Here is a 25630-nt window from a genome sequence, read left to right on the forward strand (position 1 = left end):
TTTTTACACAGTAATGGGTTTGTGGAACACCCTGCCATGGGTTGTGGTCAAGCCAGATGCATTAGGAACATTTTTTAAAACGCCTAGAAAGCCACATGGATGAAAGACGGATGGAGAGCTATGTGGGAGAGAAGGGTTAGATTGATCTTGGAGTAGGTCCAGGATCACAACATCATGGGCTGAAGGGCCTTTTCTGTGCTGTAATGTACTCTGTTCTATGCTCCAGTTTTCTTTCACATCGCAAAGCAGGTGGATAAGTCAATTACCCCCGTGGATGATGGAGTGGTGTAATCTAAGGGGAGTTGATGGGAATACAAGAAATAGCATACAAGAGAATTAGTGTCAGACTGGGATACTTCATGAACAGGCATGGGCTTGGTGAGCTATAAGACCATAAGACATAGGAGTAGAATTAGGCTACTTGGCCCATCATGGCTGATTATTATTTTCATTCAAACCACATTGTCCTGCCTTCTCTCCATAACCTTTGACTCCCTTAAATATTAATCAAGAACCTATCAGCCTCTGATTTAAGTATACCAATGATCTGGCCTCCACAGACATTTGTGGCAGTGAATTCCACAGAATCATCGCTCCCTGACTAAAGAATTTCCTCCTCATCTCTGTTCAAAAGGGTTGTCCTGCAGATGCTTCTTCTGATGTGAGGAAATATCTTTGACAGGTGTACAGCACCTCTGAAAATGTGAGAATGAAGATACTAGAATTTGGAGGGAAAAAAAAGAAAACTGGGAGAACTCAAAAAGTCAAGCAGCATCGAGAAAGGCAAAGAGATAGTCGGCGTTTTGACTTGAGACCCAAAACATTGACCATCTCTTTCTCTCTAAAAGGAGGATTCACTAGTTCCTCCAGCAGTCTATCATCTCCAATTTAATCACTCTGCTGCCATAGCCATGAGATCGCAGAATTAGATAATTCAGCCCTTCAAGTCTGCTCCACCATTTCATCATGGCCGATTTATTATCCCTCTCAACCCCATTCTCACACCTTCTCCCGTAACCTTTGATGCCCCATTACTAATCAAGAACCTATCAACCTCAATTTAAATATATCCAATGACCTGGCCTCCACAGCCATCTTGCACAATGAATTCCATGGATTCACCACTCTGGCTAAAGAAAATCCTCCTTATCTCTGTTCTAAAGGGGCATCCTTCTATTCTGAGACTGTGCCCTTTGGTCCTAGACCCCCCCCCCCCCCACTATAGGAAACATAATCTCCACAGCTACTCTATCTAGGCCTTTCAATATTCGCTGCATTTCAATGACATGCCCCTTCATTTGTCTAAATCCAATGAGTGTAGGCCCAGAGCCACAAAACGCTCCTCATACACTATCATACGTCCTCATCCCTGTGAGAAAGTCACTGGGAGCATCAAAGACATACCTTTCATTCCTCTGTTGGACAGAAGGTTCAGATTCAGAAACACAGGAGATGGTGGAAATCTTGAGCAACACACACAAGATGCTGGAGGAACTCAGTAGCTCAGGCAGTAATTATGGAGAGGAATAAACAGTCAATGTTTCGGGCTGAGACTCTTCATCAGGAGTTGAAAGGAAGGGGTGCACGAATGTAGAAGATGAATGGGTGAACAAATTTACTCATTGATCAGATTAAGAGGATCAACTATTTGTCTATTTCCTCCAGTGGAATCCAGAGAAGGGATGTGTAATAAACCTCAGCCGGGCTGTTTAAAAGTGATATCAAGAAGAATTACTTCATACAATAGACAGAAGAAGAATGGAACATTTTCTCTCAAAACGTTAGAGATTCATTGTTGCATGATGATTTCAGAACAGGTTACCTTTTCTCCACCAGTGATATGGGTTTTGGAAAGAAAATCTCCAATAAAATTTTAAGATTACTGCTCTTTCATCTAGACTGCCCCACCACCACATTTTCTTTCCACCCTTTCAAATCTTGGTCAGCTCCTCTCTTTATGCTGAATGTTTTGTTTATTTAGCGATACAGCACAGTAGTGGGCCCTTCTGGTCCAATGAGCCCTACAACCCTATTACACCCAATTAACCTACTAACCTGTGGGTCTAGAGAACACTGCTATTTTAGTCTCAGTGTTAATCCTGTGACTATTCCAGGCGAATGAGGGAGCATTAAATCCTCATTGTGTCATAGGAGATTTTTAAACATCCAACCGAAAGACTTGAAGGGCAAAAAAAAATCCTTCAGCTCTATACTGGAGACTCCATGAGGGTTCTGTGCTTGTGTGAAGCTAAAACCCATGATCTGACCCACTGCTGCTGAATGTGTTGGGCTGACACACACAGCCAGTTTGTCTTTTTTAATAATTCATTTATATATAGCGCACTTTTCATACAGACGATAGAACAATGGGAAAGTACAAACATGAAAATAAAATGAAACAAAAATAAATGTGAAAATAAAAGACAAAAAGATGTTACTTAAAAGCAAGGTTAATTAAACAGGTTTTGAGCTGGTGTTTAAAAGTGTCAACTGTGTCTGCATCCCTTGTATTTTTAGGGATTGAATTCCATGGTATAGGAGCATAGCTCATAAGGCCAGTGATGTTGTGGGGGTGGAACTGGACTCTCTGACGGTGGTGTCTGAAAAGAGGATGCTGTCCAAGTTGCATGCCATCTTGGACAATGTCTCCCATCCACTCTGTGTGGATAGAACTGAGGAACAGTAAGGGCAAAAGGACCCAAATGGGTGTTGTCTACAGGCCACCTAACAGTAGCATGGATATTGGGTGCAAGTTGAATAGGGAGTTAACATTGGTATGTGGCAAAGGTAATGTCGCAGTAGTTATGGGGGATTTCAACATGCAGGTGAACTGGGAGAATCAGGTTGGTGCTGGACCACAAGATAGGGAGTTTGTAGAGTGCCTACGGGATGCATTCTTGGAACAGCTTGTACGAGAGCCGACCAGGGACAAGACTATTCTGGATTTAGTGTTATGTAATGAACAGGATTTGATAAGCGATCTTGCAGTAAAGGAGCCATTAGGAGGTAGTGATCATAATATAATAAGTTTTTATCTGCAATTTGAGAAGGATAAGGGCAGCTCGGAGGTGTCAGTGTTGCAGTTGAACAGGGGAAACTATGGAGCCATGAGGGAGGAGCTGGTCAAAGTTGACTGGACGGATAGCCTAGCAGAAAAGACAATGGAACAGCAATGGCAGGTATTCTTGGGAATAATGCACAAGGTGCAAAATCAGTTCATCCCCCAGAGAAGGAAGGATTCAAAGGGGGGAAAGGGGCCACAGTGGTTGACAAAGGAAGTCAGAGATTGCATAGCATTAAAAAAATAGGAAATATGACAGAGCTAAGGTGAGTGGGAGGACAGATGATTGGGAAGTTTTTAAGGAACAACAGAACTTAACTAAAAAGACAATACGGGGAGAAAAAATGAGGTACGAACACAAGCTAGCCAGGAATATAAAGGAAGATAGCAAAAGCTTTTTTAGGTATGTGAAGAGAAAGAAGATAGTTAAGAACAATGTTGGGCCCTTGAAGAATGAATTGGGTGAAATTGTTATGGGAAACAGAGAAATGGCAGAAGAATTTAATGAGTACTTTAGATCTGTTTTCACTAAGGAAGACACAAGCAATCTCCCAGATATATTGATGGGCCAAGGACATAGGGTAACAGAGGAAATGAAACAGATTGACATTCGGAAGGAAACGGTGATGAGAAGACTGATGGGACTGAAGGCTGACAAATCCCCAGGTCCAGATGGTCTGCATCCTAGGGTACTAAAGGAGGTGGCCCTGGAAATTGCAGATGCATTGGTAATCATTTTCCAATGTTCCTTAGATTCAGGATCAGTTCCTGAGGATTGGAGAATGGCTAATGTTATCCCACTTTTTAAGAAAGGAGGGAGGGAGAAAACAGAGAACTATCGACCTGTCAGCCTGACATCGGTGGTGGGAAAGATGCTCGAGTCCATTATTAAGGATGAAATAGTGGCATATCCAGATAGCAGTGTTAGGATTGGGCCGAGCCAGCATGGATTTACCAAGGGTAAATCATGCTTGACTAATCTGTTGGAGTTTTTCGAGGATGTAACCAGGAAGTTAGACGGGGGAGATCCAGTGGATGTAGTGTACCTCGATTTTCAGAAGGCATTTGATAAGGTCCCACATAGAAGATTGGTGGGTAAAATCAAAGTTCAGGGCATCGGGGGGAAGGCATTGACATGGATAGAAAACTGGTTGGCAGATAGAAAGCAAAGGGTAGCGGTGAATGGGTGTTTCTCGAAATGGCAGGTGGTGACTAGTGGGGTGCCACAGGGCTCGGTATTGGGACCACAGCTGTTTACAATTTACGTCAACGATTTGGATGAAGGCATTGAAAATAACATCAGCAAATTTGCTGATGATACTAAGCTGGGTGGCAGTGTGACATGTGATGAGGATGTTAGGAGAACTCAGGGTGACTTGGATAGGCTGGGTGAGTGGGCAGATACTTGGCAGATGATGTTTAATGTGAATAAGTGTGAGGTTATCCACTTTGGGAGTAAGAACAGGAAGGCAGATTATTATCTGAACGGTGTAAAGTTAGGTAAGGGAGAAATACAAAGAGATCTAGGAGTCCTTGTTCATCAGTCACTGAAGGTGAATGAGCAAGTGCAGCAGGCAGTGAAGAAGGCTAATGGAATGTTGGCCTTTATTACAAAGGGAATTGAGTACAAGAGCAAGGAAATCCTCTTGCATTTGTACAGAGCCCTGGTGAGACCACACCTGGGGTATTGTGTACAGTTTTGGTCTCCAGGGTTAAGGAAGGACATCCTGGCTGTAGAGGAAGTGCAGCGTAAATTCACGAGGTTAATTCCTGGGATGTCTGGACTGTCTTACGCAGAGAGGCTAGAGAGACTGGGCTTGTACACGCTGGAATTAAGGAGATTGAGAGGGGATCTGATTGAAACATATAAGATTATTAAGGGATTGGACAAGATAGAGGCAGGAAATATGTTCCAGATGCTGGGAGAGTCCAGTACCAGAGGGCATGGTTTGAGAATAAGGGGTAGGTCATTTAGGACAGAGTTAAGGAAGAACTTCTTCTCCCAGAGAGTTGTGGGGGTCTGGAATGCACTGCCTCGGAAGGTAGTGGAGGCCAATTCTCTGGATGCTTTCAAGAAGGAGCTAGATAAGTATCTTATGGATAGGGAAATCAAGGGATATGGGGACAAGGCAGGAACCGGGTATTGATAGTAGTTGATCAGCCATGATCTCAGAATGGCGGTGCAGGCTTGAGGGGCCGAATGGTCTACTTCTGCACCTATTGTCTATTGTCTATAATGTACTGGTTAGGCACAGGAGTACATTCAGCCAGAGACTCATTCCACCGAGATGCAACACTGAGCGTCATAGGAAGTCATTCCTGCCTGTGGCCATCAAACTTTACAACTCCTCCCTCGGAGTGTCAGACACCCTGAGCCAATAGGCTGGTCCTGGACTAATTTCCACTTGGCATTATTTACTTATTATTTAATTATTTATGGTTTTATATTGCTATATTTCTACACTATTGGTTGGTGCGACTGCAACGAAACCCAATTTCCTTTGGGATCAATAAAGTATGTCTGTCTGTCTGTCTGTAGTTCAAAAAAGAATTATCCTTTGAAAGAGATCATTTGAATTTAAGACTCTGGTGGAAGAAGACTTGAGAGTTCAAGCAGGATTATAAAGTGAAAGCAATTTGTGATGTACTTTGGTCCCAGACCACTTAGAGCTTTAAAAAGAAGTAAGATAACTTTAAAAATCAGTTCTAAAAGATACAGGAAGCCAAGACAGAGTACCTGGGACAGGAGTGATAGGCTCCTCATCCAAGTTTCAGTTAAAAGTCTAACAATGATATTCTGAATGAGTTGAAGTTTGTCAATAGATTGCACATTGGCTGTTGTCAGTCTTTGTTCATTAATTATATTTTCCTGTAAATGCCTGCAAGAAAATGAATCTCATGTCAGTATATGCTGACATATAGATATTTTGACAATATGCATGGCTACTAAATGGCCTCATTACAGAACTTCCACTGGTATCTTTCCACATTGTTTTAGCAGATGTTTCTCCTTTTTCTCCTGTTTATTTATCTGCTATTTGAAGTATTGTGTGTAGTTCCAGTCACCTATCTACAGGAAAGATATGAGTATAGACAAAATTTACAAGGATGTTGCCGGGACTAGAAGACCTGAATTATAGGGAGAGGATGAATAGAACACAGCCTTTTGGCCCACAATTTTGTACTGACCCCTTAAACTACTCCAGGTTATGGATCATAGTAAACCAAGTATTTTTTTCCGACAAGATGATAGAAGTATATTTCAAATGTCTGGTAGGTATATAGATGAGAAAGAAAAATGAGAAGGGTGTGCAGTAAAGTGACAACTAATTTGGAGTATTGTGTGCAATTTTGGTCACCTATCTGCAGGAAAGATGCAAACAACATTGAAAGAGTACAGAAAAAAAATTACAAGGATGTTTCTGGGTCTGGAGGACCTGAGTTATAAGGAAAGATTGAATAGATTAGGACTGTATTCTTTAGAATGCAGAAGATTGAAAGGAGATTTGATAGAGGTATACAAAATTATGAAGGGTATAGATAGGGTGAATGCAAGCAGGCTTTTTCACTGAGGTTAAGTGAGACTAAACCAGAGATCATGGATTAAAGGTGAGAAGTTTAGGGGGAATATGAGGGAAACTTCTTCACTCAGAGGGTCATAAGAGTGTGGAATGAGCTGCCAGCACAAGAGGTGCATGTGAGCTCAATGTCAACGTTTAAGAAAAGTTTGGATAGGTACATGGAGGGCTATGGTACCAGTGCAGATTGATGGGAGTGGGCAGTTTGAATGGTTTTGGCATAGATTAGATGGGCTGAAGGGCCTGTTCCTGTGCTGTACTTTTCTATGACTCCATGAGCCTAACTCTTCCTTCCCACATAGCCCTCCATTTTTCTTTCATCCACAATTGGGTAGGACTTTATTCCCAACAGTGTAGAAAAAGGAGAGATGAAAAAAAAGGTGAAATATTTAAGAGGAACTTCTTTTTTTCCCCCAGAGGGTGCTGAGAGTGTGGAACGAGCTGCCAGCAGAAGTGGTGGATATGGGTTCAATTGCAACATGAGAAATTCGGATAGGGGTGAGATGTGAAGCGCTATGGTCCAGATGGGTTGATCAGCTCAGCACAGACTAGATGGGCTGAATGGTCTGTTTGTCTGTTGTAGTTCCCTATTATTCTATGTCTTTGCTGGCATCCCATGGTAATTAATTCTAAAATATTGTTATTGGCAGCCAATACACTGTTCTGTAAATGGCAATTACACAAGGCGGCATTTCTAGGTGACAGGCAACTTGTATGTCAGCAGACTCTTACAAATTTCCACAGATATATGGTGGAGAGCATTCTAATCTGATATGGAGGCTTCAATGCATAAGATTGCAAGAGGCTGGAGAGGATTGTAGACTCAGCCAGCTTGATTATGGACACAACCCTATACCATCAAGGATGGGTGGCATGATAGCATAGTGATTAGTGTAACAACTTACAGCACCAGTGATCAGAAAATTAGGGTTTAATTCCCACCACTGTGTATGGAGTTTGTATGTTCTTCCTCTGACCACATGGGTTTCCTCCAGGTGCTCCAGATTCCAAAGACACACAGATTAGGTTAGTAAATTGTGGGCATGAAGTACATCAACACGTGTAAGCTGCCTCCAGCACATCCTCGGACTGTTTGGTCATTGATGCAAATTATACACTTCACTGTATGTTCAATGTTTCGATGTACATGTGACAAATAAAAGCTAATCTTTACATCATTTTGAAGATTAAGATTTGTTGCAAGAGGTGGTGCTGCAGGAAAGTGGCATCCGTCACTAAGAACATTTGTCAGGGAGGTGGTACGAGAGCCTGAAAGCACACACAGTGTTTTAGGAACAGCTTCTGCCATCAGATTTCTGAATGGTCCATGAACCCATATTGCTTTTATTTTCACTATTTATTTACTTGAACATCTCCAGTAATTTGTCTTTGCACTGTGCTGCTGCCACAACACAACAAATGTCATTTAAGTCAGTGATTATAAGACCGTAAGACATAGGAGAAGAATCAGGCCATTTGGCCCTTCGAATCTGCTCCACCATTCCAGCATGGGTGATTTATTATCTCAGCCCATTCTCCTGCCTTCTCACCATCACCTTTTGACACCCTTACTAATCAAGAAAATATCAAGCTCCGCTTTAAACATCCCCAGTGACTTGGTCTTCACAGCCATTTGTGGCAATGAATTCCACAGATTCACCATCCTCTGGCTAAAGAAATTCCTCCCTTCTGTTTTAAAGGGATATCCCTCTATTCTGAAACTGTATCCACTTTCTAGACTACCCCACTTTCGGAAACACCCTCTCCACATCTACTCTAGGCCTTTCAACATTGTATAGGTTTCAATGAGATTCCTCCTCGTTCTTTTAAACTCCAGCGAGTACAGGCCCGGAGCCATCAAATGTTCCTCATACATTAATCCCTTTATTCCCGGAATTATTCTCATGAACTATTCTGGATCCTTTCCAGTGCCAGCATGTCTATTCTTAGATAAAGGGTCTAAAACTACTTATAATCTCAGCGTAGTCTGACCAATGCCTTATAGAGCCTCGGCAGTATATCATTCCTTTTATATTCTAGTCCTCTCAAAATGAATACAAATATTGTATTTGGCTTCCTTATCGCAGAGTCAACCTGCAATGTAACCTTTAGGATTCTTGCATTTAGAATTATGGTCCTTATAGCTATCAGGATACACGGTCAGAACGTGCATGTGACCTTTTCCCTTAATCCAAAACAGAGACTGCATCTTAATGTGCCCTCTGAAAACCATGGCAGTTCAACATTGTCAGCACAGCATTGGGAATGCCAGTCTTACAGTCCGTTCTTACACAACTGACAAAGAAAGTGTTTGAGAAACTGAATCATGTTCTTCCGGAGCTGGCAGAGCACAAATGCCAAATGAACAGTGTACCCAGCACCCAGTAAATTCAAATGCAAAATATCCTAACTGGTTGTATCACAGCCTGGTATGGAAACACCAATGCCCAGGAATGGGAAAAGTTTTTACAGAAAGTGGTGGATACAGCCCAGGCAATGCCCTCCCACCAATGAGCACTGTCGCAAGAAAGCTCCATCTATCAGAGGAAACCCCACCATCCAAGCCATGCTCTCTTCTTGCTACTACCGTTGGGTAAGAGGTACAGGAGCCTTAGATCCCACACCAACAAGTTCAGTTATTACTCTATAACCATCAGGCTTCTGAACAGGTGTGAGTAGCTTCACTCACCTCAAGTCTGAACTGATTACACAACCAATGGACTCACTTTCAAAGACTCTTGAAATTATTGTTTCTAATTTGCAGTTTGTATTCTTTTGCACATTAACTATTTGTCAGTCTTTGCTTATGTATGGCTATTTGTAGATTCTATTGTATTTCTTTATTTTTCCCTGCAGATGCCTGCAAGAAAATGAATCTCAAGGTAGTAAATGGTAGCATACATGTACTGTGACAATAATTTTACTCCAAACTTAGCACTTTGAATTCAGAAGATGATCAGTTAAACCCAACAAACATCAGATTAACAGCACGGTGATAATTCAAACCAAGACATTAAAACTTGTGACAGCTGTTGGCTCCAAATATTCTTTTATTAAATATCAGAAAATAAAAGTCCAGTACAGACATACCATCTTGTGAACTTTCAGAATGTTAAGAAATAAAATTGAGCCTCATTTTTCAGATTGTGTTTTGATTATGAAGTGTTAATTAATACTCTTCCTCCCCCTCTTCATCACCCTCAAATGAGTCAAGGCCAACCTCTTCATAATCCTTCTCCAAGGCTGCCATATCTTCCCGGGCCTCGGAGAACTCCCCCTCCTCCATCCCCTCCCCCACATACCAATGCACAAATGCGCGCTTGGCATACATCAGGTCAAACTTGTGGTCAAGGCGAGCCCAGGCTTCAGCAATAGCGGTGGTGTTGCTCAGCATACAGACTGCACGCTGCACCTTGGCCAGGTCACCACCGGGCACCACAGTAGGAGGCTGGTAGTTGATGCCAACTTTGAAGCCAGTGGGGCACCAGTCTACAAACTGGATGCTACGTTTGGTTTTGATGGCACCAATGGCAACATTGACATCTTTTGGCACCACATCACCCCGGTAAAGCAGACAACAAGCCATGTACTTGCCATGGCGAGGGTCACACTTCACCATCTGGTTTGCTGGCTCAAAGCAGGAATTGGTGATCTCAGCTACAGACAGTTGTTCATGGTAAGCCTTCTCAGCTGAGATCACAGGGGCATAGGTAGCCAGGGGGAAGTGGATACGTGGGTATGGGACTAAATTGGTCTGGAACTCTGTCAGATCAACATTCAGGGCACCGTCAAAGCGAAGAGAGGCTGTGATAGATGACACAATCTGACTAATGAGGCGATTAAGATTGGTGTAACTTGGGCGCTCTATGTCCAGGTTTCTCCGGCAGATGTCATAGATGGCCTCATTGTCTACCATGAAGGCGCAGTCTGAATGCTCTAGGGTGGTGTGGGTGGTCAAGATGGAGTTGTAGGGTTCAACCACTGCGGTGGAGACTTGCGGAGCTGGGTAGATGGAGAACTCCAGCTTGGACTTCTTGCCAAAATCAACAGAGAGACGTTCCATCAGCAGAGAGGTGAAACCAGAGCCAGTGCCTCCGCCAAAACTGTGGAAGACGAGGAATCCCTGGAGTCCTGTGCACTGGTCAGCCTGTGTGGAACATGGAACACAGAAGAGGGCAGGGCCGTCAGCCGTCCTTTAAACAATGCCAAGATCAATTTAACCCTTCCTGCCAATATAGGCAGGAGTGTGGGTTGAGAAGAAATATATCAGCCACAATTGAATGATGTACCAATCAATGGGCCAAAAGCATAATTCTGCTCCCATGTCCTGTGGTCTTACAGCTCTCTTTTTTTCCATCTATTACCCATCTGAGAGTTTCTTAATTGCCCCTAATACAAGACCATAAGACATAAGAACAGAATTAGGCCACTTGGCCGATCAATTCTATTCTGCTATTTTATCATGGCTGATTAGTTATCCTTCCCAACCCTATTCTTCTGCTTTCTCTCCAAAACATTTGACACCCTGACTAACTAAGAACCTATTAACCTCAGCTTTAAATATACTCAGTGACTTTGCCTCCACAACTGTCTGTGGCAATGAATTCACAAATGCAGCATCCTCTGATTAATGAAATTCCTTTTGATCTGTTCTAAATGAACGTCCCTCTATTCAGAGGCTGTGCCCATTGGTCCTAGACTCACTCACTAAAGGAACAATCCTTTCTACATCCACACCATCTAGGCCTTTCAATATTCAATAGGTTTCAATGAGATTCTCTCCTCCACCTCACTCCCTCCTCCCATTCTTCTAAACTCCAGCGAGTTCAGGCCCAGAGCCAGCAAATGCTCCATATACATTAACCCTTTCATTCCCTGAATCATTCTCATGCACTTCCTCTGGACCCACTCCAATGCCAACACAACTCTTCTTAGATAAGGGGCCCAAAACCACTCATAATACTCCAAGTATGACCAATGCCTTATAAGGCCTCAGAAATCCCACACAAGAACTCTCAAGTCCCTTTGCAATCTTGATATCTGAATTTTCATCCCATTTAAAAAAAGTCTAAACTCTTGTTCCTTCTACCCAAGTACACAATCTTACACTATATTCCACCTGCCACTTTGATCCTCTTCAATATTACTGGCTAGCTTACCTTCGTATTTCATTTTTTCTCCCCTTATCATTTTTTTAAGTTACCTCTTGATTTTTAGAAGCTTCACAATCCTCTAACATCTAACTAATTTCGCTATATTACATGCCCTCTCTTGTCTATGCTGTCTTTGACCTCTCAAGAGTTACGGTTGCCTCATCATCCTTTTAGAATACTTCCTCATCTTGGGATGCATCTTAAACACGCCTTCCAAATTGCCCCCAAGAACTCCAGCCATTGTTATTCTGCCACCATCCCTGCTAGTGTCCCCTTCCAATCAACTTTGGCCAGCTCCTCTCTCATACCTCTACGTCCACCCCTGGCAGGGTGTTCCATGCACCTACTACTGTCCTTTAAAAAGAACAGTTTACAGTGTAGGTTGTGTCCACAATGATTTTTCATGCCCACTTCTTTGTCCTAGACACACAAAAGTCCTGCAGTGATGGTAGACTGCCAAGTACCTTTTCTGCTTACCTGACAGTGATTACTGTAACAGAGAATGCATTAAGAGTCCTCACTCACCAGTTTACGGATTCTGTCCAAGACGGAGTCAATCAACTCCTTGCCAATGGTGTAGTGCCCACGAGCATAATTGTTGGCAGCATCTTCCTTGCCAGAGATGAGTTGCTCAGGGTGGAAGAGTTGCCGATAAGTACCGGTACGGACCTCATCTAAAATTCAGAATGGTGGACAGGAGTCAGGTTAGATAGCAAAAGGAAGCAGTGTAAGACCAGGAAGTTGATTGTGGACATCAGAAGAACACACACCAGTCCTCACTGAGATGCCAGCACAAACAGGAGTACAGCAAGATGTTGTGCTGACACTTTAACCCACTCCTAGATCAATCTAACCCTTCTTCCCACATAGCCCTCTATTTTTCTATCATCCATGTGCCTAAAGGTCTCTGAAACATCCCTAGTGTATCTGCCTTTACCACAACCCCTGGCACCCCTGGGTCCATACACGCACCACTCTGTGAGAAAAAACGTCATCTGACTTTCCCCCCTATACTCTTCTCCAATCACTTTAAAATTATGCACTCCCGTATTAGCCATTTGCACCCTGTGAAAAGGGCATTACCTGACCACACTATCTTTGCCTTTTATCATTTTGTAAACCTCTATCAAGGCACCCCTTATCCTCAGCTCGAAAAATGAAAATCCTAGCTCGCTCAGCCCATCCTCATAAAACATGCTCTCCAATCCAGACAGCATCCTGGACATGGTGGCAGGAGTGAGATAGATCAGCCAGTTGAGTGGTGTCTTGCACTCATCAAGACCAAGGAATTGACTGTGGACTTTCAGGAAGGGGAAGTCGAAGGAACACACACCAGTCCTCTTCGAGTGGTCAGCAATGGAAAGGGTGAGCAGCATGAAGTTTCTGGTTGACAACATCTTAGAGGAATTATCCTAGGCATAACGCTCTGATGTTTGTCAGAAGGGATGCCAGGGGCTCTACTTCATTAGAAGTTTGATAACATACTAAATCATCTCAAGTTTCTCAGATGTAGAGTGGAGAGCAAGCTGACAGGTTGCAACACCACCTGGCAGGGAGGGCTCCAATGCACAGGATTAAAGAGGTTGCAGAGGGTTGTAAACTCAGCTAGTTCCATCACGGACACAACCCTACACAATATCATAGGTATTTTCAAAAAATCAGTGCCTCAAGAACATGGCATAAATTATTAAGGACCCTCACCATCCAGGACATGCCCTCTTCTCATTACTACCATGAAGGAGGAGGTGCAATAGCCTGAAGATGTTGCTCAAGATTTTTGGGAACAGTTTTTTCCCCACTGCCAGATTTATGAATGATCCATGAAAACTACCTCACTATTCCTCTCAACACACACAAAATGCTGATGGAACGCAGCAGGCCAGGCAGCATCTATAGAGAGAAGCGCTGTCAACATTTCGGGCCGAGACCCTTCGTCAGGACTAACTGAAAGAAAAGATAGCAAGAGATTTGAAAGTAGGAGGGGGAGGGGAAAATGTGAAATGATAGGAGAAGACTGGAGGGGGTGGTGTGAAGCTGAGAGCCAGAAAGGTGATTGGCGAAAGTGATACAGAGCTGGAGAAGGGAAAGGATCATGGGACGGGAGGCCTCGGGAGAAAGAAAGGGGGAGGGAAACACCAGAGGGAGATGGAGAACAGGCAGAGTGATAGGCAGAGAGAAAAAAAGAGGGGGGAAAAAACTATGAAGGGGAGGAGGGGCATTAATGGAAGTTAGAGAAGTCAATGTTCATGCCATCAGGTTGGAGGCTACCCAGCCGGTATATAAGGTTTTGTTCCTCCAACCTGAGTTTGGATTCATTTTGACAGTAGAGGAGGCCATGGATAGACATATCAGAGTGGGAATGGGACGTGGAATTAAAATGTGTGGTACTGGGAGATCCTGCTTTCTCTGGCAGACAGAGCGTAGGTGTTCAGCGAAACGGTCTCCCAGTCTGTGTCGGGTCTCACCAATATATAAAAGGCCACACTGGGAGCACCGGATGCTGTATACCACACCGGGAGCACCGGACACAGTATACCACACCAGCCGACTCACAGGTGAAGTGTCGCCTCACCTGGAAGGACTGTCTGGGGCCCTGAATGGTGGTGAGGGAGGAAGTGTATGGGCAGGTGTAGCACTTGTTCTGCTTACAAGGGTAAGTGCCAGGCGGGAGATCGGTGGGAAGGGATTGGTGGGGGGAAGATGAATGGACAAGGGAGTTGCGTAGGGAGCGATCCCTGCAGAAAGCAGAAAGGTGGGGGGAGGGAAAGATGTGCTTGGTAGTGGGATCCCGTTGGAGGTGCGGAAGGTATGGAAAATTATACGTTGGATCCGGAGGCTGGTGGCGTGGTAGGTCTCTCTCTGCCCCTCACTCTGCCTGTTCTCCATCTCCCTCTGGTGTTTCCCTCCTCCTTTCTTTCTCCCGAGGCCTCCCGTCCCATGATCCTTTCCCTTCTCTAGCTCTGTATCCCTTTTGCCAATCACCTGTCTGGCTCTCAGCTTCACACCACCCCCTCCAGTCTTCTCCTATCATTTCACATTTTCCCCCTCCCCCTCCTACTTTCAAATCTCTTGCTATCTTTTCTTTCAGTTAGTCCTGACGAAGGGTCTCGGCCCAAAACGTTGACAGCGCTTCTCCCTATAGATGCTGCCTGGCCTGCTGCGTTCCACCAGCATTTTGTGTGTGTTGCTTGAATTTCCAGCATCTGCAGATTTCCTCGTGTTTGCCTTTTAAATTCACTATCCCTCTACTGCACTTTATTTTTTTATTGTAACAGTCGAGAGTGTCAGGGGGCAGAAGTGAGCAGTTGCTTGAAAAATTGAAAGGTCTGAAGATAGACAGGTTACTTGGACGAGATGGGTGTACATCCCAGAATTCTGAAAGAGGTGTCTGAAGAGACTGCAGAAGCATTAGTAATGACCGTTCAAGAATCAATTCATCCTGGCATGGTTCTGGGAGACTGGAAAATTGCAAAAGTCATTCCACTCTTTCTGGCATCTTTCTAAATATACAGCATGTTCTTGACGGCAGGTAGGCCAGTGCCCATGATTCATTGGGCAGCTTGAGCACTGGATCTGGAGTAATAATTATTTTGTTCTCCTTTACACTTGTGCACTGGAAATAACACTAAATGGTCTTAAATAAGATGAATACAAATGGTTAACAAAGTGCCAAAGAGCCCATTACCAACCTATCACAGTAGGTTCTAGATCCACCATCACTGCCCTGGGAACGTGTTTACCAGCTCCAGTCTGGCTGAAGAACGTAGTGTAGGAGTCGTCTCCTCCTCCGACGCCCTTGTCACTCATTATCTGTCCGTCTGGCTGGATGCCATGTTCCAAGCAGTACAGCTCCCAGCAGGCATTGCCCATCTGGACACCAGCCTGGCCAACATGGATGGAGATACATTCACGCTGGGAATAAACAAACAACACCAAGTCAGAATTTTAAAAAAAACACGAGAATTGGACCAGGACCAAAGTCAGAAGGCCCTCTCAAGCATATTCTTCTATTCAAGAATCAGAATCAGGTTTATTATCACTGAAATACGCTGCAACACGCGTATACAACGCTGCAACAGCGAAATACGCTGTTTTTCTGCAGCAGCAGTACAGTGCAGCCTCATCCGCTCCAGGAAGACAAACAACCTGATGGGTTTCTCTGTCAACACTAGCCTACCGTTTCCTCATGAGTGGGCATTGAGTGCATGTTCATGGCCTGCGGCCGCTTCAAGGTTCGATATGTTCTGCTTTCACAGATGCCCTTGTGCATACCATTGTACCGTGTTTATTTGAGTTACTGTCACCTTCCTGTCAGCTTGAACCAGCCTGGCCATTCTCTTCTGACCTCTCGCTACAAGACATTTTCACCCACAGGATATCTCAAACCACCCTGTCTTGCACCAACAATCATTCCACAGTCAAAGTCACTTATGTAGATCACGTTTCTTCCACATTCTGATGTTTGGTCTGAACAAAAACTGAACCTCTTAATTATGTTTGTATGCTTTTATTCATTGAGTTGCTGCCACGATTGGCTGATTAGACATTTGCATTAACAAGCAGGTGTACCTAATAAAGTGGCCAGCCACTGAGTGAGTGAAATTAAATATACCGGTATATGTAGTGTTCATGGTTTCATTATCTATTCAAAAATCTAATGGCAGAGGGAAAGAAGCTGTTCCTAAAACTTCAAGTGCATGTATTTGGGCTCCTGTACCTCCTCATTGATGCCAATATTGAGAAGAGTGCATATTCTGGCAGTGGGGGTCCTTAATGGTAGATGCTGCCTTTTTGAGGCATTGCCTTTTCAAGATGTCCTTGACAGTGGGAGGCTAGTCTTACAACCCTCTGCAGCTTTTTCCCAATCCTGTACAGTGGCCCCTCCACACCAGATGGTGATGCAACCAGTTAGAATGTCTTCCAGATCTCATACACACACACTCACACTCATTTCCCTCTTTAGGTGCTACCTGACCTGCTGCATTAGACCATAAGACAAGAACAAAATTAGGCCATTAAACCCGTTGAATCATTGTGGCTGACCCATTACCCTCTGAACCTCATTCTCCTGCCTTCTCCCTATAACTTTTCACGCTGACTAGTCAAGAACCAATCAACCTCCAACTTAAATGCGCCCAGTGACCTAGCCTCCACAGCCACCTGCGGCAATGACTTCCACAGATTCAATAACCTCTAGCTAACAGAATTTCTCATCTCTGTTCTAAATATTCATCTGTTTTGAGGCTGTGCCCTCTGGTCCTGGATTCCCCCACCTAAAGGGAACAGCCTCTCCATGTCCACTCTTATCTAGATCTTTCAACATTCAATAGGTTTCATTGAGATCCCTCCTCATTCTTCTAAATTCCAGCAAATACAAGCTCAGAGCCTTCAATCGCTGCTCAATTCATAGCCCTTTCATTTCCGTAATCATTCTCGTGAATCTCCTCTGAACCATCTCCAATGTCAGCACATTCATTCTTAAATAAGGGGGCCCAAAACTGCTGACAATACTGTGAGTGAGGCCTCACCAGTGGCTTACAAAGCCTCAGCATTACATCCTTGCTTTTATATTCTAGTTCTCTCAAAATGAATGCTAACATTGCAATTGCCTTCCTTACTACTGAGTCAACTTGCAAATTAACCTTTAGGGAATCCTACACGAGGACTCCCAAGTCCCTTTGCACCTTGGATTTTTGAATTTTCTCCAATTTAGGAAATAGTCTATGTTATTATTCCTTTTACCAAAGTGCATGACCATAAACTTCCTGACATTAAAATACAAAAATATAACTGCAGATGCTGTGGATCAAAGAATATGTACACAACGTTGGAAGAACTCAGCAGGTCAGGCAGCATCCGTGGGAAAAGAGTAGCCAACGTTTCAGGCCGAGACCCTTCATCAGGAATGGGGGGAAGAGAGGGCCAAAGCCCAGTAATAGAGATAGGGGAGGGGGTAGGGCCTAGAGGCTCCAGGTGGAAAACCAATCAGAGGAAAGATGAAGTGGGGAGGGAGAGGGGATAAGCATGAAAGAACTGTAGAGATAAAGAAGCAGAAAGTTGAAAGGGGAGAGAGGCAGAGAGGGACCCGGGATAGGGGAAGGGGGAGGGGGAGGGAATTACCTGAAATTGAAGAATTCAATGTTCATACCACCAATGTTGCTCCTCCAACCTGCGTTTGGCCTCGTCATTGCAGTAAAGGAGGCAACACTTCACCTGTGAGTCTGCTGGAGTCGTCTATTGCATCCGGTGCTCCCGGTGCGGCCTCCTCTACATCGGCGAGACCCGACGCAGATTGGGGGACCACAACAGACAGGACCTCCCGGTTGCCATCCACTTCAACTCTGCCTCTCATTCCCATCTAGATATGTCCTTACATGGCCTCCTCTACTGCCATGATGAGGCCAAACTCAGGTTGGAGGAGCAACACCTCATCTACCGTCTGGGTAGCCTCCAGCCTGGTGGTACGAATATTGAATACTCCAATTTCTGGTAATTCCCTCCCCCTTCCCCTATCCCAGGTCCCTCTCTGCCTCTCTCCCCTTTCAACTTTCTGCTTCTTTATCTCTACAGTTCTTTCATGCTTATCCCCTCCCCCTCCCCCCTTTATCTTTCCTCTGATTGGTTTTCCACCTAGCACCTCTAGGCCCTACCCTCTCCCCTATCTCTATTACTGGGCTTCGGCCCTCTCTTCCCCCCATTCCTGATGAAGGGTCTCGGCCCGAAACGTTGGCTACTCTTTTCTCACGGATGCTGCCTGACCTGCTGAGTTCTTCCAACGTTGTGTACTTCCTGACATTATATTCCATTTACCTCTTCTTTGTCCATTCTCCTAATCTGTCTAAGTTGTACTGCAACCTCTTGTCTTCCTCAACACTACCTGCCCCTCCACCTATCTTTGTATCACCTGCAACTTGTCCACAAAGCCAATTTCTCCATCCAAATCATTGAAATATAACGTAAAAAGCAGTCGCAACACAGAACCCTGTGGAACACCACCAGTCACCTGCAGCCAATCCAAAAAGGCTCCCTTTATTCCCACTCTTTGCCTCCTACCAATCAGCTAATGTTCTATCCATGCTAGGATCTTTCCTGTATACCCTAGGCTCTTTTCTTGTTTAGCAGAGTTCCTCCAGCATTTTGCGTGTGTTGCCCAAGTTTTCCAGCATTTGCAGAATCTCACATCTCTATTCAACAGGAACTTCTGCTGATTTCAACCGTTTCACCATTTTCTAGATCTATAACCCATCTCTTCAAGAGATGTCACCAGCTACGGACCCAAGTTCCATCCTGACTTTGAGCTCTCCCTGTGACCACGTGGGCTTCCTCCTGATGCTCCCATTTCCTCCTACATCTCAGAGATGGTGTAGGTTAATTAGTGCAAATGAGTGCTAAAATCCAGGGTGGAGTACTTGCTCAGAAAGAGGAGAACAAAACGGAATTAGCCTATGACACTTTTTGAACAAACCGCCTTTTGTCATGGCAAGAGAAATTGGGTTGGTACAATAGGAACACTTAAAGGACTCTTAGATAAGCATTTGGATGGAGTGCTATGGACTATGTAGGAAGGAAGGGTTAGACTGATTGTGAAGTAGGTTTATACAGGTCAGCACAGCTGAAGGGCCTATACTGTGCTACATTGCTTCACGTTTTATGCTCTAATACACATGGATGTACGATAATTGGAGGGTTACAGCTCTGTAGAAGGGAAGGATTATGTTGATCGTGGAGTAGGTTAAAGGGCTGGTACAACATTGTGGCCAAAGACCCGTACTGTGCTATATTCGATGAAAACGTCTGCATTCTGCCCAATCACATACCCTCCCTTGGCACAGCTGATCTCCACTCAGTCTGACAAAGGCTACTGAACCCAAGCTGTTGATAATTTCTTCATCTACATTCACAGACTGACCCACTGAATATTGCCACTATGTTCTGGCTTTTTATAGACGGATATCCTTCAATTCTCTCTGCGTTTCGCACTGCTTCAACAAAACCAAAGACCCCACCGACCCCAGATATTCTCTCTTCTCCCCTCTTCCACTGGGAAGCAGATACAAAAGCCTGAAAGCACCACCAGACTCAAGGACTATTGTTACAAGACTATTTAACTGTCTCCTCGTACAATAAGACGTCAAAGCCATTGTTACGATCTTGCCCCTTATTGTTCACATGTATTACACTTTGTGTAGCTGTTACACTTTATTATTTATTCTGTTATTGTTTTATCTTGGTAGTGGTCAGCAACATTTTATAGCACCAGTGATTAGGGTTCAATTCCCACCGCTGTCGTGAGGAGTTTGTGTGTTCTCTCTGTGACAGTATGTGCTCCAGTTTCCTCCCACATTCCAAAAGGACACAGGTTAGGGTTACTATGTCAGTGCTGGAAACATGGCAACCCAACACATCCTTGGACTCTGTACATCACCGACACAAAACAAAGCATTTCACTGCACGTTTCAATGTTTCACCGTACAGGTGACAAGTAAAAATGATCTTTACCTCAACATACTGTTGTAATCTATTGACCAATATGACAGAAAGCAGGTTCTTCCACTGTACCTCAGCATGTGACAATAATAATCCAATTTACTAATTTCTCTGCATCCCAAGGCACAGGCATTAATTTTAGACAAATGTTTGCAAGGTCATTGGAAATGTAAAGAAAAAAATCCCCTCTACCTGTGAGGATGCATTCATCTTAGTCCCAAATATAAATGGAAAAGAATTTCAAGTAAGTTTCCATGATGAACAGCAGCAGATGATGGAACACAAAACAACCCAGTGTGTAATCCCCAAACACAAAGGAGACATCACATCAATACATTTCCTCAGCTTGATCATAACATCCAACTGTAAAGCTATTGTTGCTGCTCTACGGTTATATCAGAGTGTTATAGAAACTAGGATGACAAACTAGCTTGTATCTCCTCTTTTAAACCTTGTGTTAAAATATACAACGTAGGACTATTATTGTGCTGTACTATTCTTTGTCCCACAATGTTGTGCCAACCTTTTAACCTACACAAAGATCAATCTAACCCTTCCACCCCAAATAGCCCTACATTTTTCCTCATATCCATGTGCCTATCTAAGAGTTTAATCATCCCTGATGTATCTGCTTCTACCACCCACCACTCTCCATGTAAAAAAAAACATGTCTCTGACATGCCCATACCTTCCTCCCATAACCTTAAAATTATGCCCCCCTCCTATTAGTCATTTCCTCCCTGGCTGTCCACTCAATTTATGCCTCCTGTCATCTTGTATATCTCTATCAAGTCACATCTCATCCTCATTTGCTCCAGACAGAAAAGCCCTGGCTCACTCAACCCATCCTCATAAGACATGCTCTCCAATCCAGGCAACATCCTGGTAAATCTCCTCTGTACCTCGAAGGCTTCCATATCCTTCCTATAAGGAGACAACCAGAACTGAACATAATGTTCCAAGTGTGGTCTAACCAGAATTTTATAACGCTGCCACATTACTACCTTATAGCTCTTGAATTAAATTCCTCAACTATTGAAGGGCTTGCTACAGGACACAGTAGAGAGCTGAGATGGCAGCATAGAGAGGAGAAGGGGAGAGATAATTCAGTCGACAGTTTCTTTCCCTCCACAGACACCACTCAACCTGATTTCCTCCAGAAGATTTATTACTCTAGCACCTGCAATCTCTCGTGTCTTCAACGACGGTGTGGCCTGTCCAACAAGTCCTGATCAGATCCAGTCACTTCCCACTGCCCCAGAAAAGCAGCCAACATTAAAAGATTAGCTTTATTTGTCACATGTACATCAAAACAGTGAAATGCATCATGTGCGTCAATGACCAGTGATAGCTGCTCTACCATCACTGCAGGACTTGTACCAGTCCAGGATAAAGAAGTGGGCAGGAAAAATAATTGTGTGCACTACCTACACAACAAACTGCTTTTTCCCCCTTCTGGAGAGCACTACAGAGCTATTAAAACAAAATCTTTTTGCCAGGCAGCTAATCTGAACAACCATTCTTGCAGCATCCCCCCCACTCCCTCTATCTATTATTCATATCACTGTAAACGCTTTAAACCACATTTTATAATGCCACTTACTTTGTAAAAACATGCTGGTATTTATGTACATTTTATTCCATATCCATACCTTAATCTCCAACTTTATTTTTTCCTCTATAATTGTTGAATGGTGTTTTATTGTATGTTGCACCCTGACCAACACACCACTGCAAATTAACTAATATGCAAATAAAGTTATTCCTTCATCCTAGATCTTACGGTACAGGAGGACTGTTCAAGAGTCTGATAACAGCAGGACAGAAGCTGTTCTTTAGCTTAGTGGAAAGTGCTTTCAAGCATCTGTATCCTCTGCCCAATGGGAGTGGAGAGAATTCCAGGGTGGGTTATAAGTTCGGCAGAATCTTTTCCACAGGGTCCAAATATCAAATACTACAGGATATTAACTTAAGGTGAGAGGAAAGCTTAAAGGAGATGTTTGGGACATGGCTCCCCACCCCCAAAACACACACACACACACACACAGAATAAAGCAGGAGAATGGGGTTAAGGGGGAAATAAAATCAGCCATAATGAACTGGCAGAGCAGACACAATGGACTGAATGGCCTAATTCTGCACATATACCTTATGGCCTTATGGGTGCCTGGTTCAGACTGCCACGGGCTGGTAATAGAAGCAGATACAGAGGCATTTAAGAGTCTCTTAGATGGGCACATGAATGTGCAGAGAACGGAGGGGAGGGCAGGTAGATTATGGACTGTGCACAGAGGGGGATGAATTAGTTTAGCACAATATCGTGGGCTGCAGGGCCTGTTCCTGTGCTGATTTTCCAAGGCTGGGTGAGACTAGAACTGAATGTCATGGGTTAAGGGTGAAAGGTGAAATGTTTAAGGGAAACCTGAGGGGGAACTTCTTCACTCAGAGGGTGGTGAGAGTATGGAGTGAGCTGCCAGTGGAAGTGTGGATGGGAGCATAATTCCAACATTTGAGATATTTGAATAGGCACATGGATGGGAGGGGTATGGAGGACTACGGTCCAGGTACACTTACAGAAGGCAGGAAAATAGATCTGATAAGTATAATAAATCAGCCATGTTGGAATGGCGACGCAGACTCAATCAGCTGATGACCCAATTCTGCTCCTATGTTTTATGGTCTTGTGGACTAGGCCGAATAAAAGCTTGGCACAGACTAGACAGGCCAATGGGCTTGTTTCTGTGCTGTATTGCTCTGTGATTGACTACTGTACATAATGTTATAAACCCAGAGAAAGATCCATCAGGTCAGCCAGCGCTTATATAGAGAGAGAAACAGCGTTGACGATTGAGATCCTTCCTGGTCTCACTTTCCCGCCAAATGTTGCCTTGTGTCCCGAGGACATGTTTATTTTTGATTGACAGGTCCCTGGGGAAGTGCGGTTGTGTAACAATGGTGATAGGTGTACAGGACAGCCCATCCCTAATTGTTGCATCACAGCTTGGGTGTAGTGAGACAGTAAAACAAATGGTACGAGATTAATTTGCAGAGTGGGAAAGTGGATATGCAATCACTGAAATTCATGGTTTGACCATCTCCACTGCACCTTTTCACAGTCCTGACTCTCATGCCACAAGGACAACAGGGACACGAGAGATTCTGCAGCTGCAGGAAATCCAGTGCAACACACTCACACAGTGCTGGAGGAACTCAGCAGGTCAGGGATGAGTAAACAGTCAGCATTTCGGGCTGAGACCCTTCATCAGGACAACAGAAGAGTTTACAAAGGAGACATGAGGGGTATAGATAGGGTAAATGAGGTTGGGTGAGACTAGGGCTATAGTTCATGGGTTAAGGGTGAAAGGTGAAGTGGAACAGAACAGGGACTGGGAGAGTGGTGAGAGTGTGCAACGAGCCACCAGCGGAAGTGGTGAATTAGGATTTGAACATCTGACAGAAATGTTGATAGGTGCATGAATGGGAGGGGTACAGAAGACTATGGTCCGGGTGCAATTTGATGGGACTAGGCAGAATAGTAGTTCCATATGGACTAGATGGGCCAAAGGGCCTGTTTGAGCTGTGGTATTCTAAGAATCTATCAAAGCAATTAGGAATTCTCTGCTATTCAAAGCAGGTCGGGTTTAATGTCACAGAACATAGTGAAAAGGGCTTGTTTTGCTGTTTTGTTGCTTGTTGGGTTCTGTTTTGTAATGTTCTGTGTTCTGCCGAGCATTGAGGGCCGAGGGCTACTATGTTGGTAATGGTTACGGGCTTGTCCCAGCACATCCTTAGGTTGTGTTGGTTGTTAATACAAACAAGACATTTCATTGTATGTTTCCATATACCTGTAATAAATAAATGCATCTGACTCTCAATCCAAATGCGATTTGAACATAGAACCCTACAGCACAGTACAGGCCCTTCAGCCCACTATGTTGTGCCGACCTCTTAACCTACTCCATGATCAATCTAACCCTTCCCTCCCACAGAGCCCTCCTTTTATTTTTCCCTATCATCCATGCCCGTCTAAGACCCTCCTATATGTCCCAAATGTATCTGCTTTTACCACCACCCCTGGCAGGGCATTTCACGCACCCACCATTCCATGCAAACAAAAATTGACAACCTTCTTCAATCACCTTAAAATCATGCACCTTCATATTAGCCATTTTCACACTGGGGAAATGTTCTAGCTATGCCTCTTTCTATCTTGGACACCTCTATCAAGTCACCTCATCCTCATTCTCTCCAAGAAGAAAATCCTAGTTCCATCAACCCATCCTCTCTGATCCAAGCAGCAAACTAGTAAATCTCCTCGTGCCATAAATTATACAGGACAGTGAAGGACTGCAAAACAAGATATTTGCACATAAAAGAGAACTGAAACATGTCCATGGTAGTGCAAAAGGTGGTCCGTAGTGTTCCATGGTTGAGGTAGGGTTAGGGTTGCACAGGTTAGCTCAATAACCTGATAAGACCTTATGATAGAGGAATCGAATTAGTCTACTCAAAGTTCAAAACATTTCAAACTAAATTTATTCTAAAATTACATGCCATCGTATACAATCCTGCAGATTCCTTTTCTTGCAGGCAATCACAGCAAATACAAGAAACAATAGAATCAATTAAAGTCCACACCCAACAGGTTAGGCAACCAATGTGCAAAAACAAAAAAAACTGAAAATACAAAACGAGGAAAAATAAACAAGCAATAAATATCAAGAACACGAGTTCTAACGAGAACATGAGAAGATGAGCAATGGAGTCTGTTTCACCATGGCTGATTTATTTTTCCCCCTCAACTCTCTTCCTATGACATCTCCCATAACCGCAAGTCTTAAAGTGGATTCAGTGGGCCGGTCTAATTCTGCTCCTATTTTTCCATCATGGCTAATTTATTTTCCCCTCTCAACGCCCTTCTCCTGTTTTCTCCCTGTAACCTTTAACACCCTTACTAATCAATGACACTTATTGCCCTGGAGCCAGTCAGAAATGCTGGAGGAACCATCAGTTGCTGAGGTTAAGGGCTTGCAAGCCATTTGGAGGAATGGAGGTATGGCAACATAATGTATTGGACTGCCTGATCTGAGAGGAAACATCAATGGTTCTGGTTGGTGGAATTGGAATTACAATTTAAATTACTTTATTATTGTCACATGTACCCAGATATTGAGAGAAAGATTTTTGTTTTCAAGTCAGAGAGTTCTGCTATATAGGTATATTGAGGTAGAAAAGGAAAAAGCAGAATTCAGAATATAGTGTTACAATTAGAAAGAAAATGTCGTGCAGGTATAAGGTTCAAGGGCCACGTGAAGTACTGAGCTGTGTCCACAACTCTCTGCAGTCACAAG

At 43.8% G+C, this 25630-nt stretch overlaps 1 protein-coding gene across 1 annotated transcript in view; it reads right to left on the bottom strand.

The window, feature by feature from the left end:
* Nucleotides 1–9671: 9671 nt before the first annotated feature.
* The window catches only part of LOC140728057 (tubulin alpha chain), a 46313-nt gene continuing 30354 nt past the window's right edge, over nt 9672–25630 (bottom strand). The window contains exons 2-4 of the mRNA XM_073046195.1: nt 15482–15704; nt 12318–12466; nt 9672–10786 (exon numbers count right to left, since the gene is read on the bottom strand). Of these exons, the coding sequence (XP_072902296.1) occupies nt 9809–10786; nt 12318–12466; nt 15482–15704 (1350 nt within the window). The 3' untranslated portion in view covers nt 9672–9808. The remainder of the gene's footprint in view (nt 10787–12317; nt 12467–15481; nt 15705–25630) is intronic.

This window comes from Hemitrygon akajei, chromosome 5 (assembly GCF_048418815.1).
Source record: "Hemitrygon akajei chromosome 5, sHemAka1.3, whole genome shotgun sequence".
NCBI classification, from domain to species: Eukaryota; Metazoa; Chordata; class Chondrichthyes; order Myliobatiformes; family Dasyatidae; genus Hemitrygon; species Hemitrygon akajei.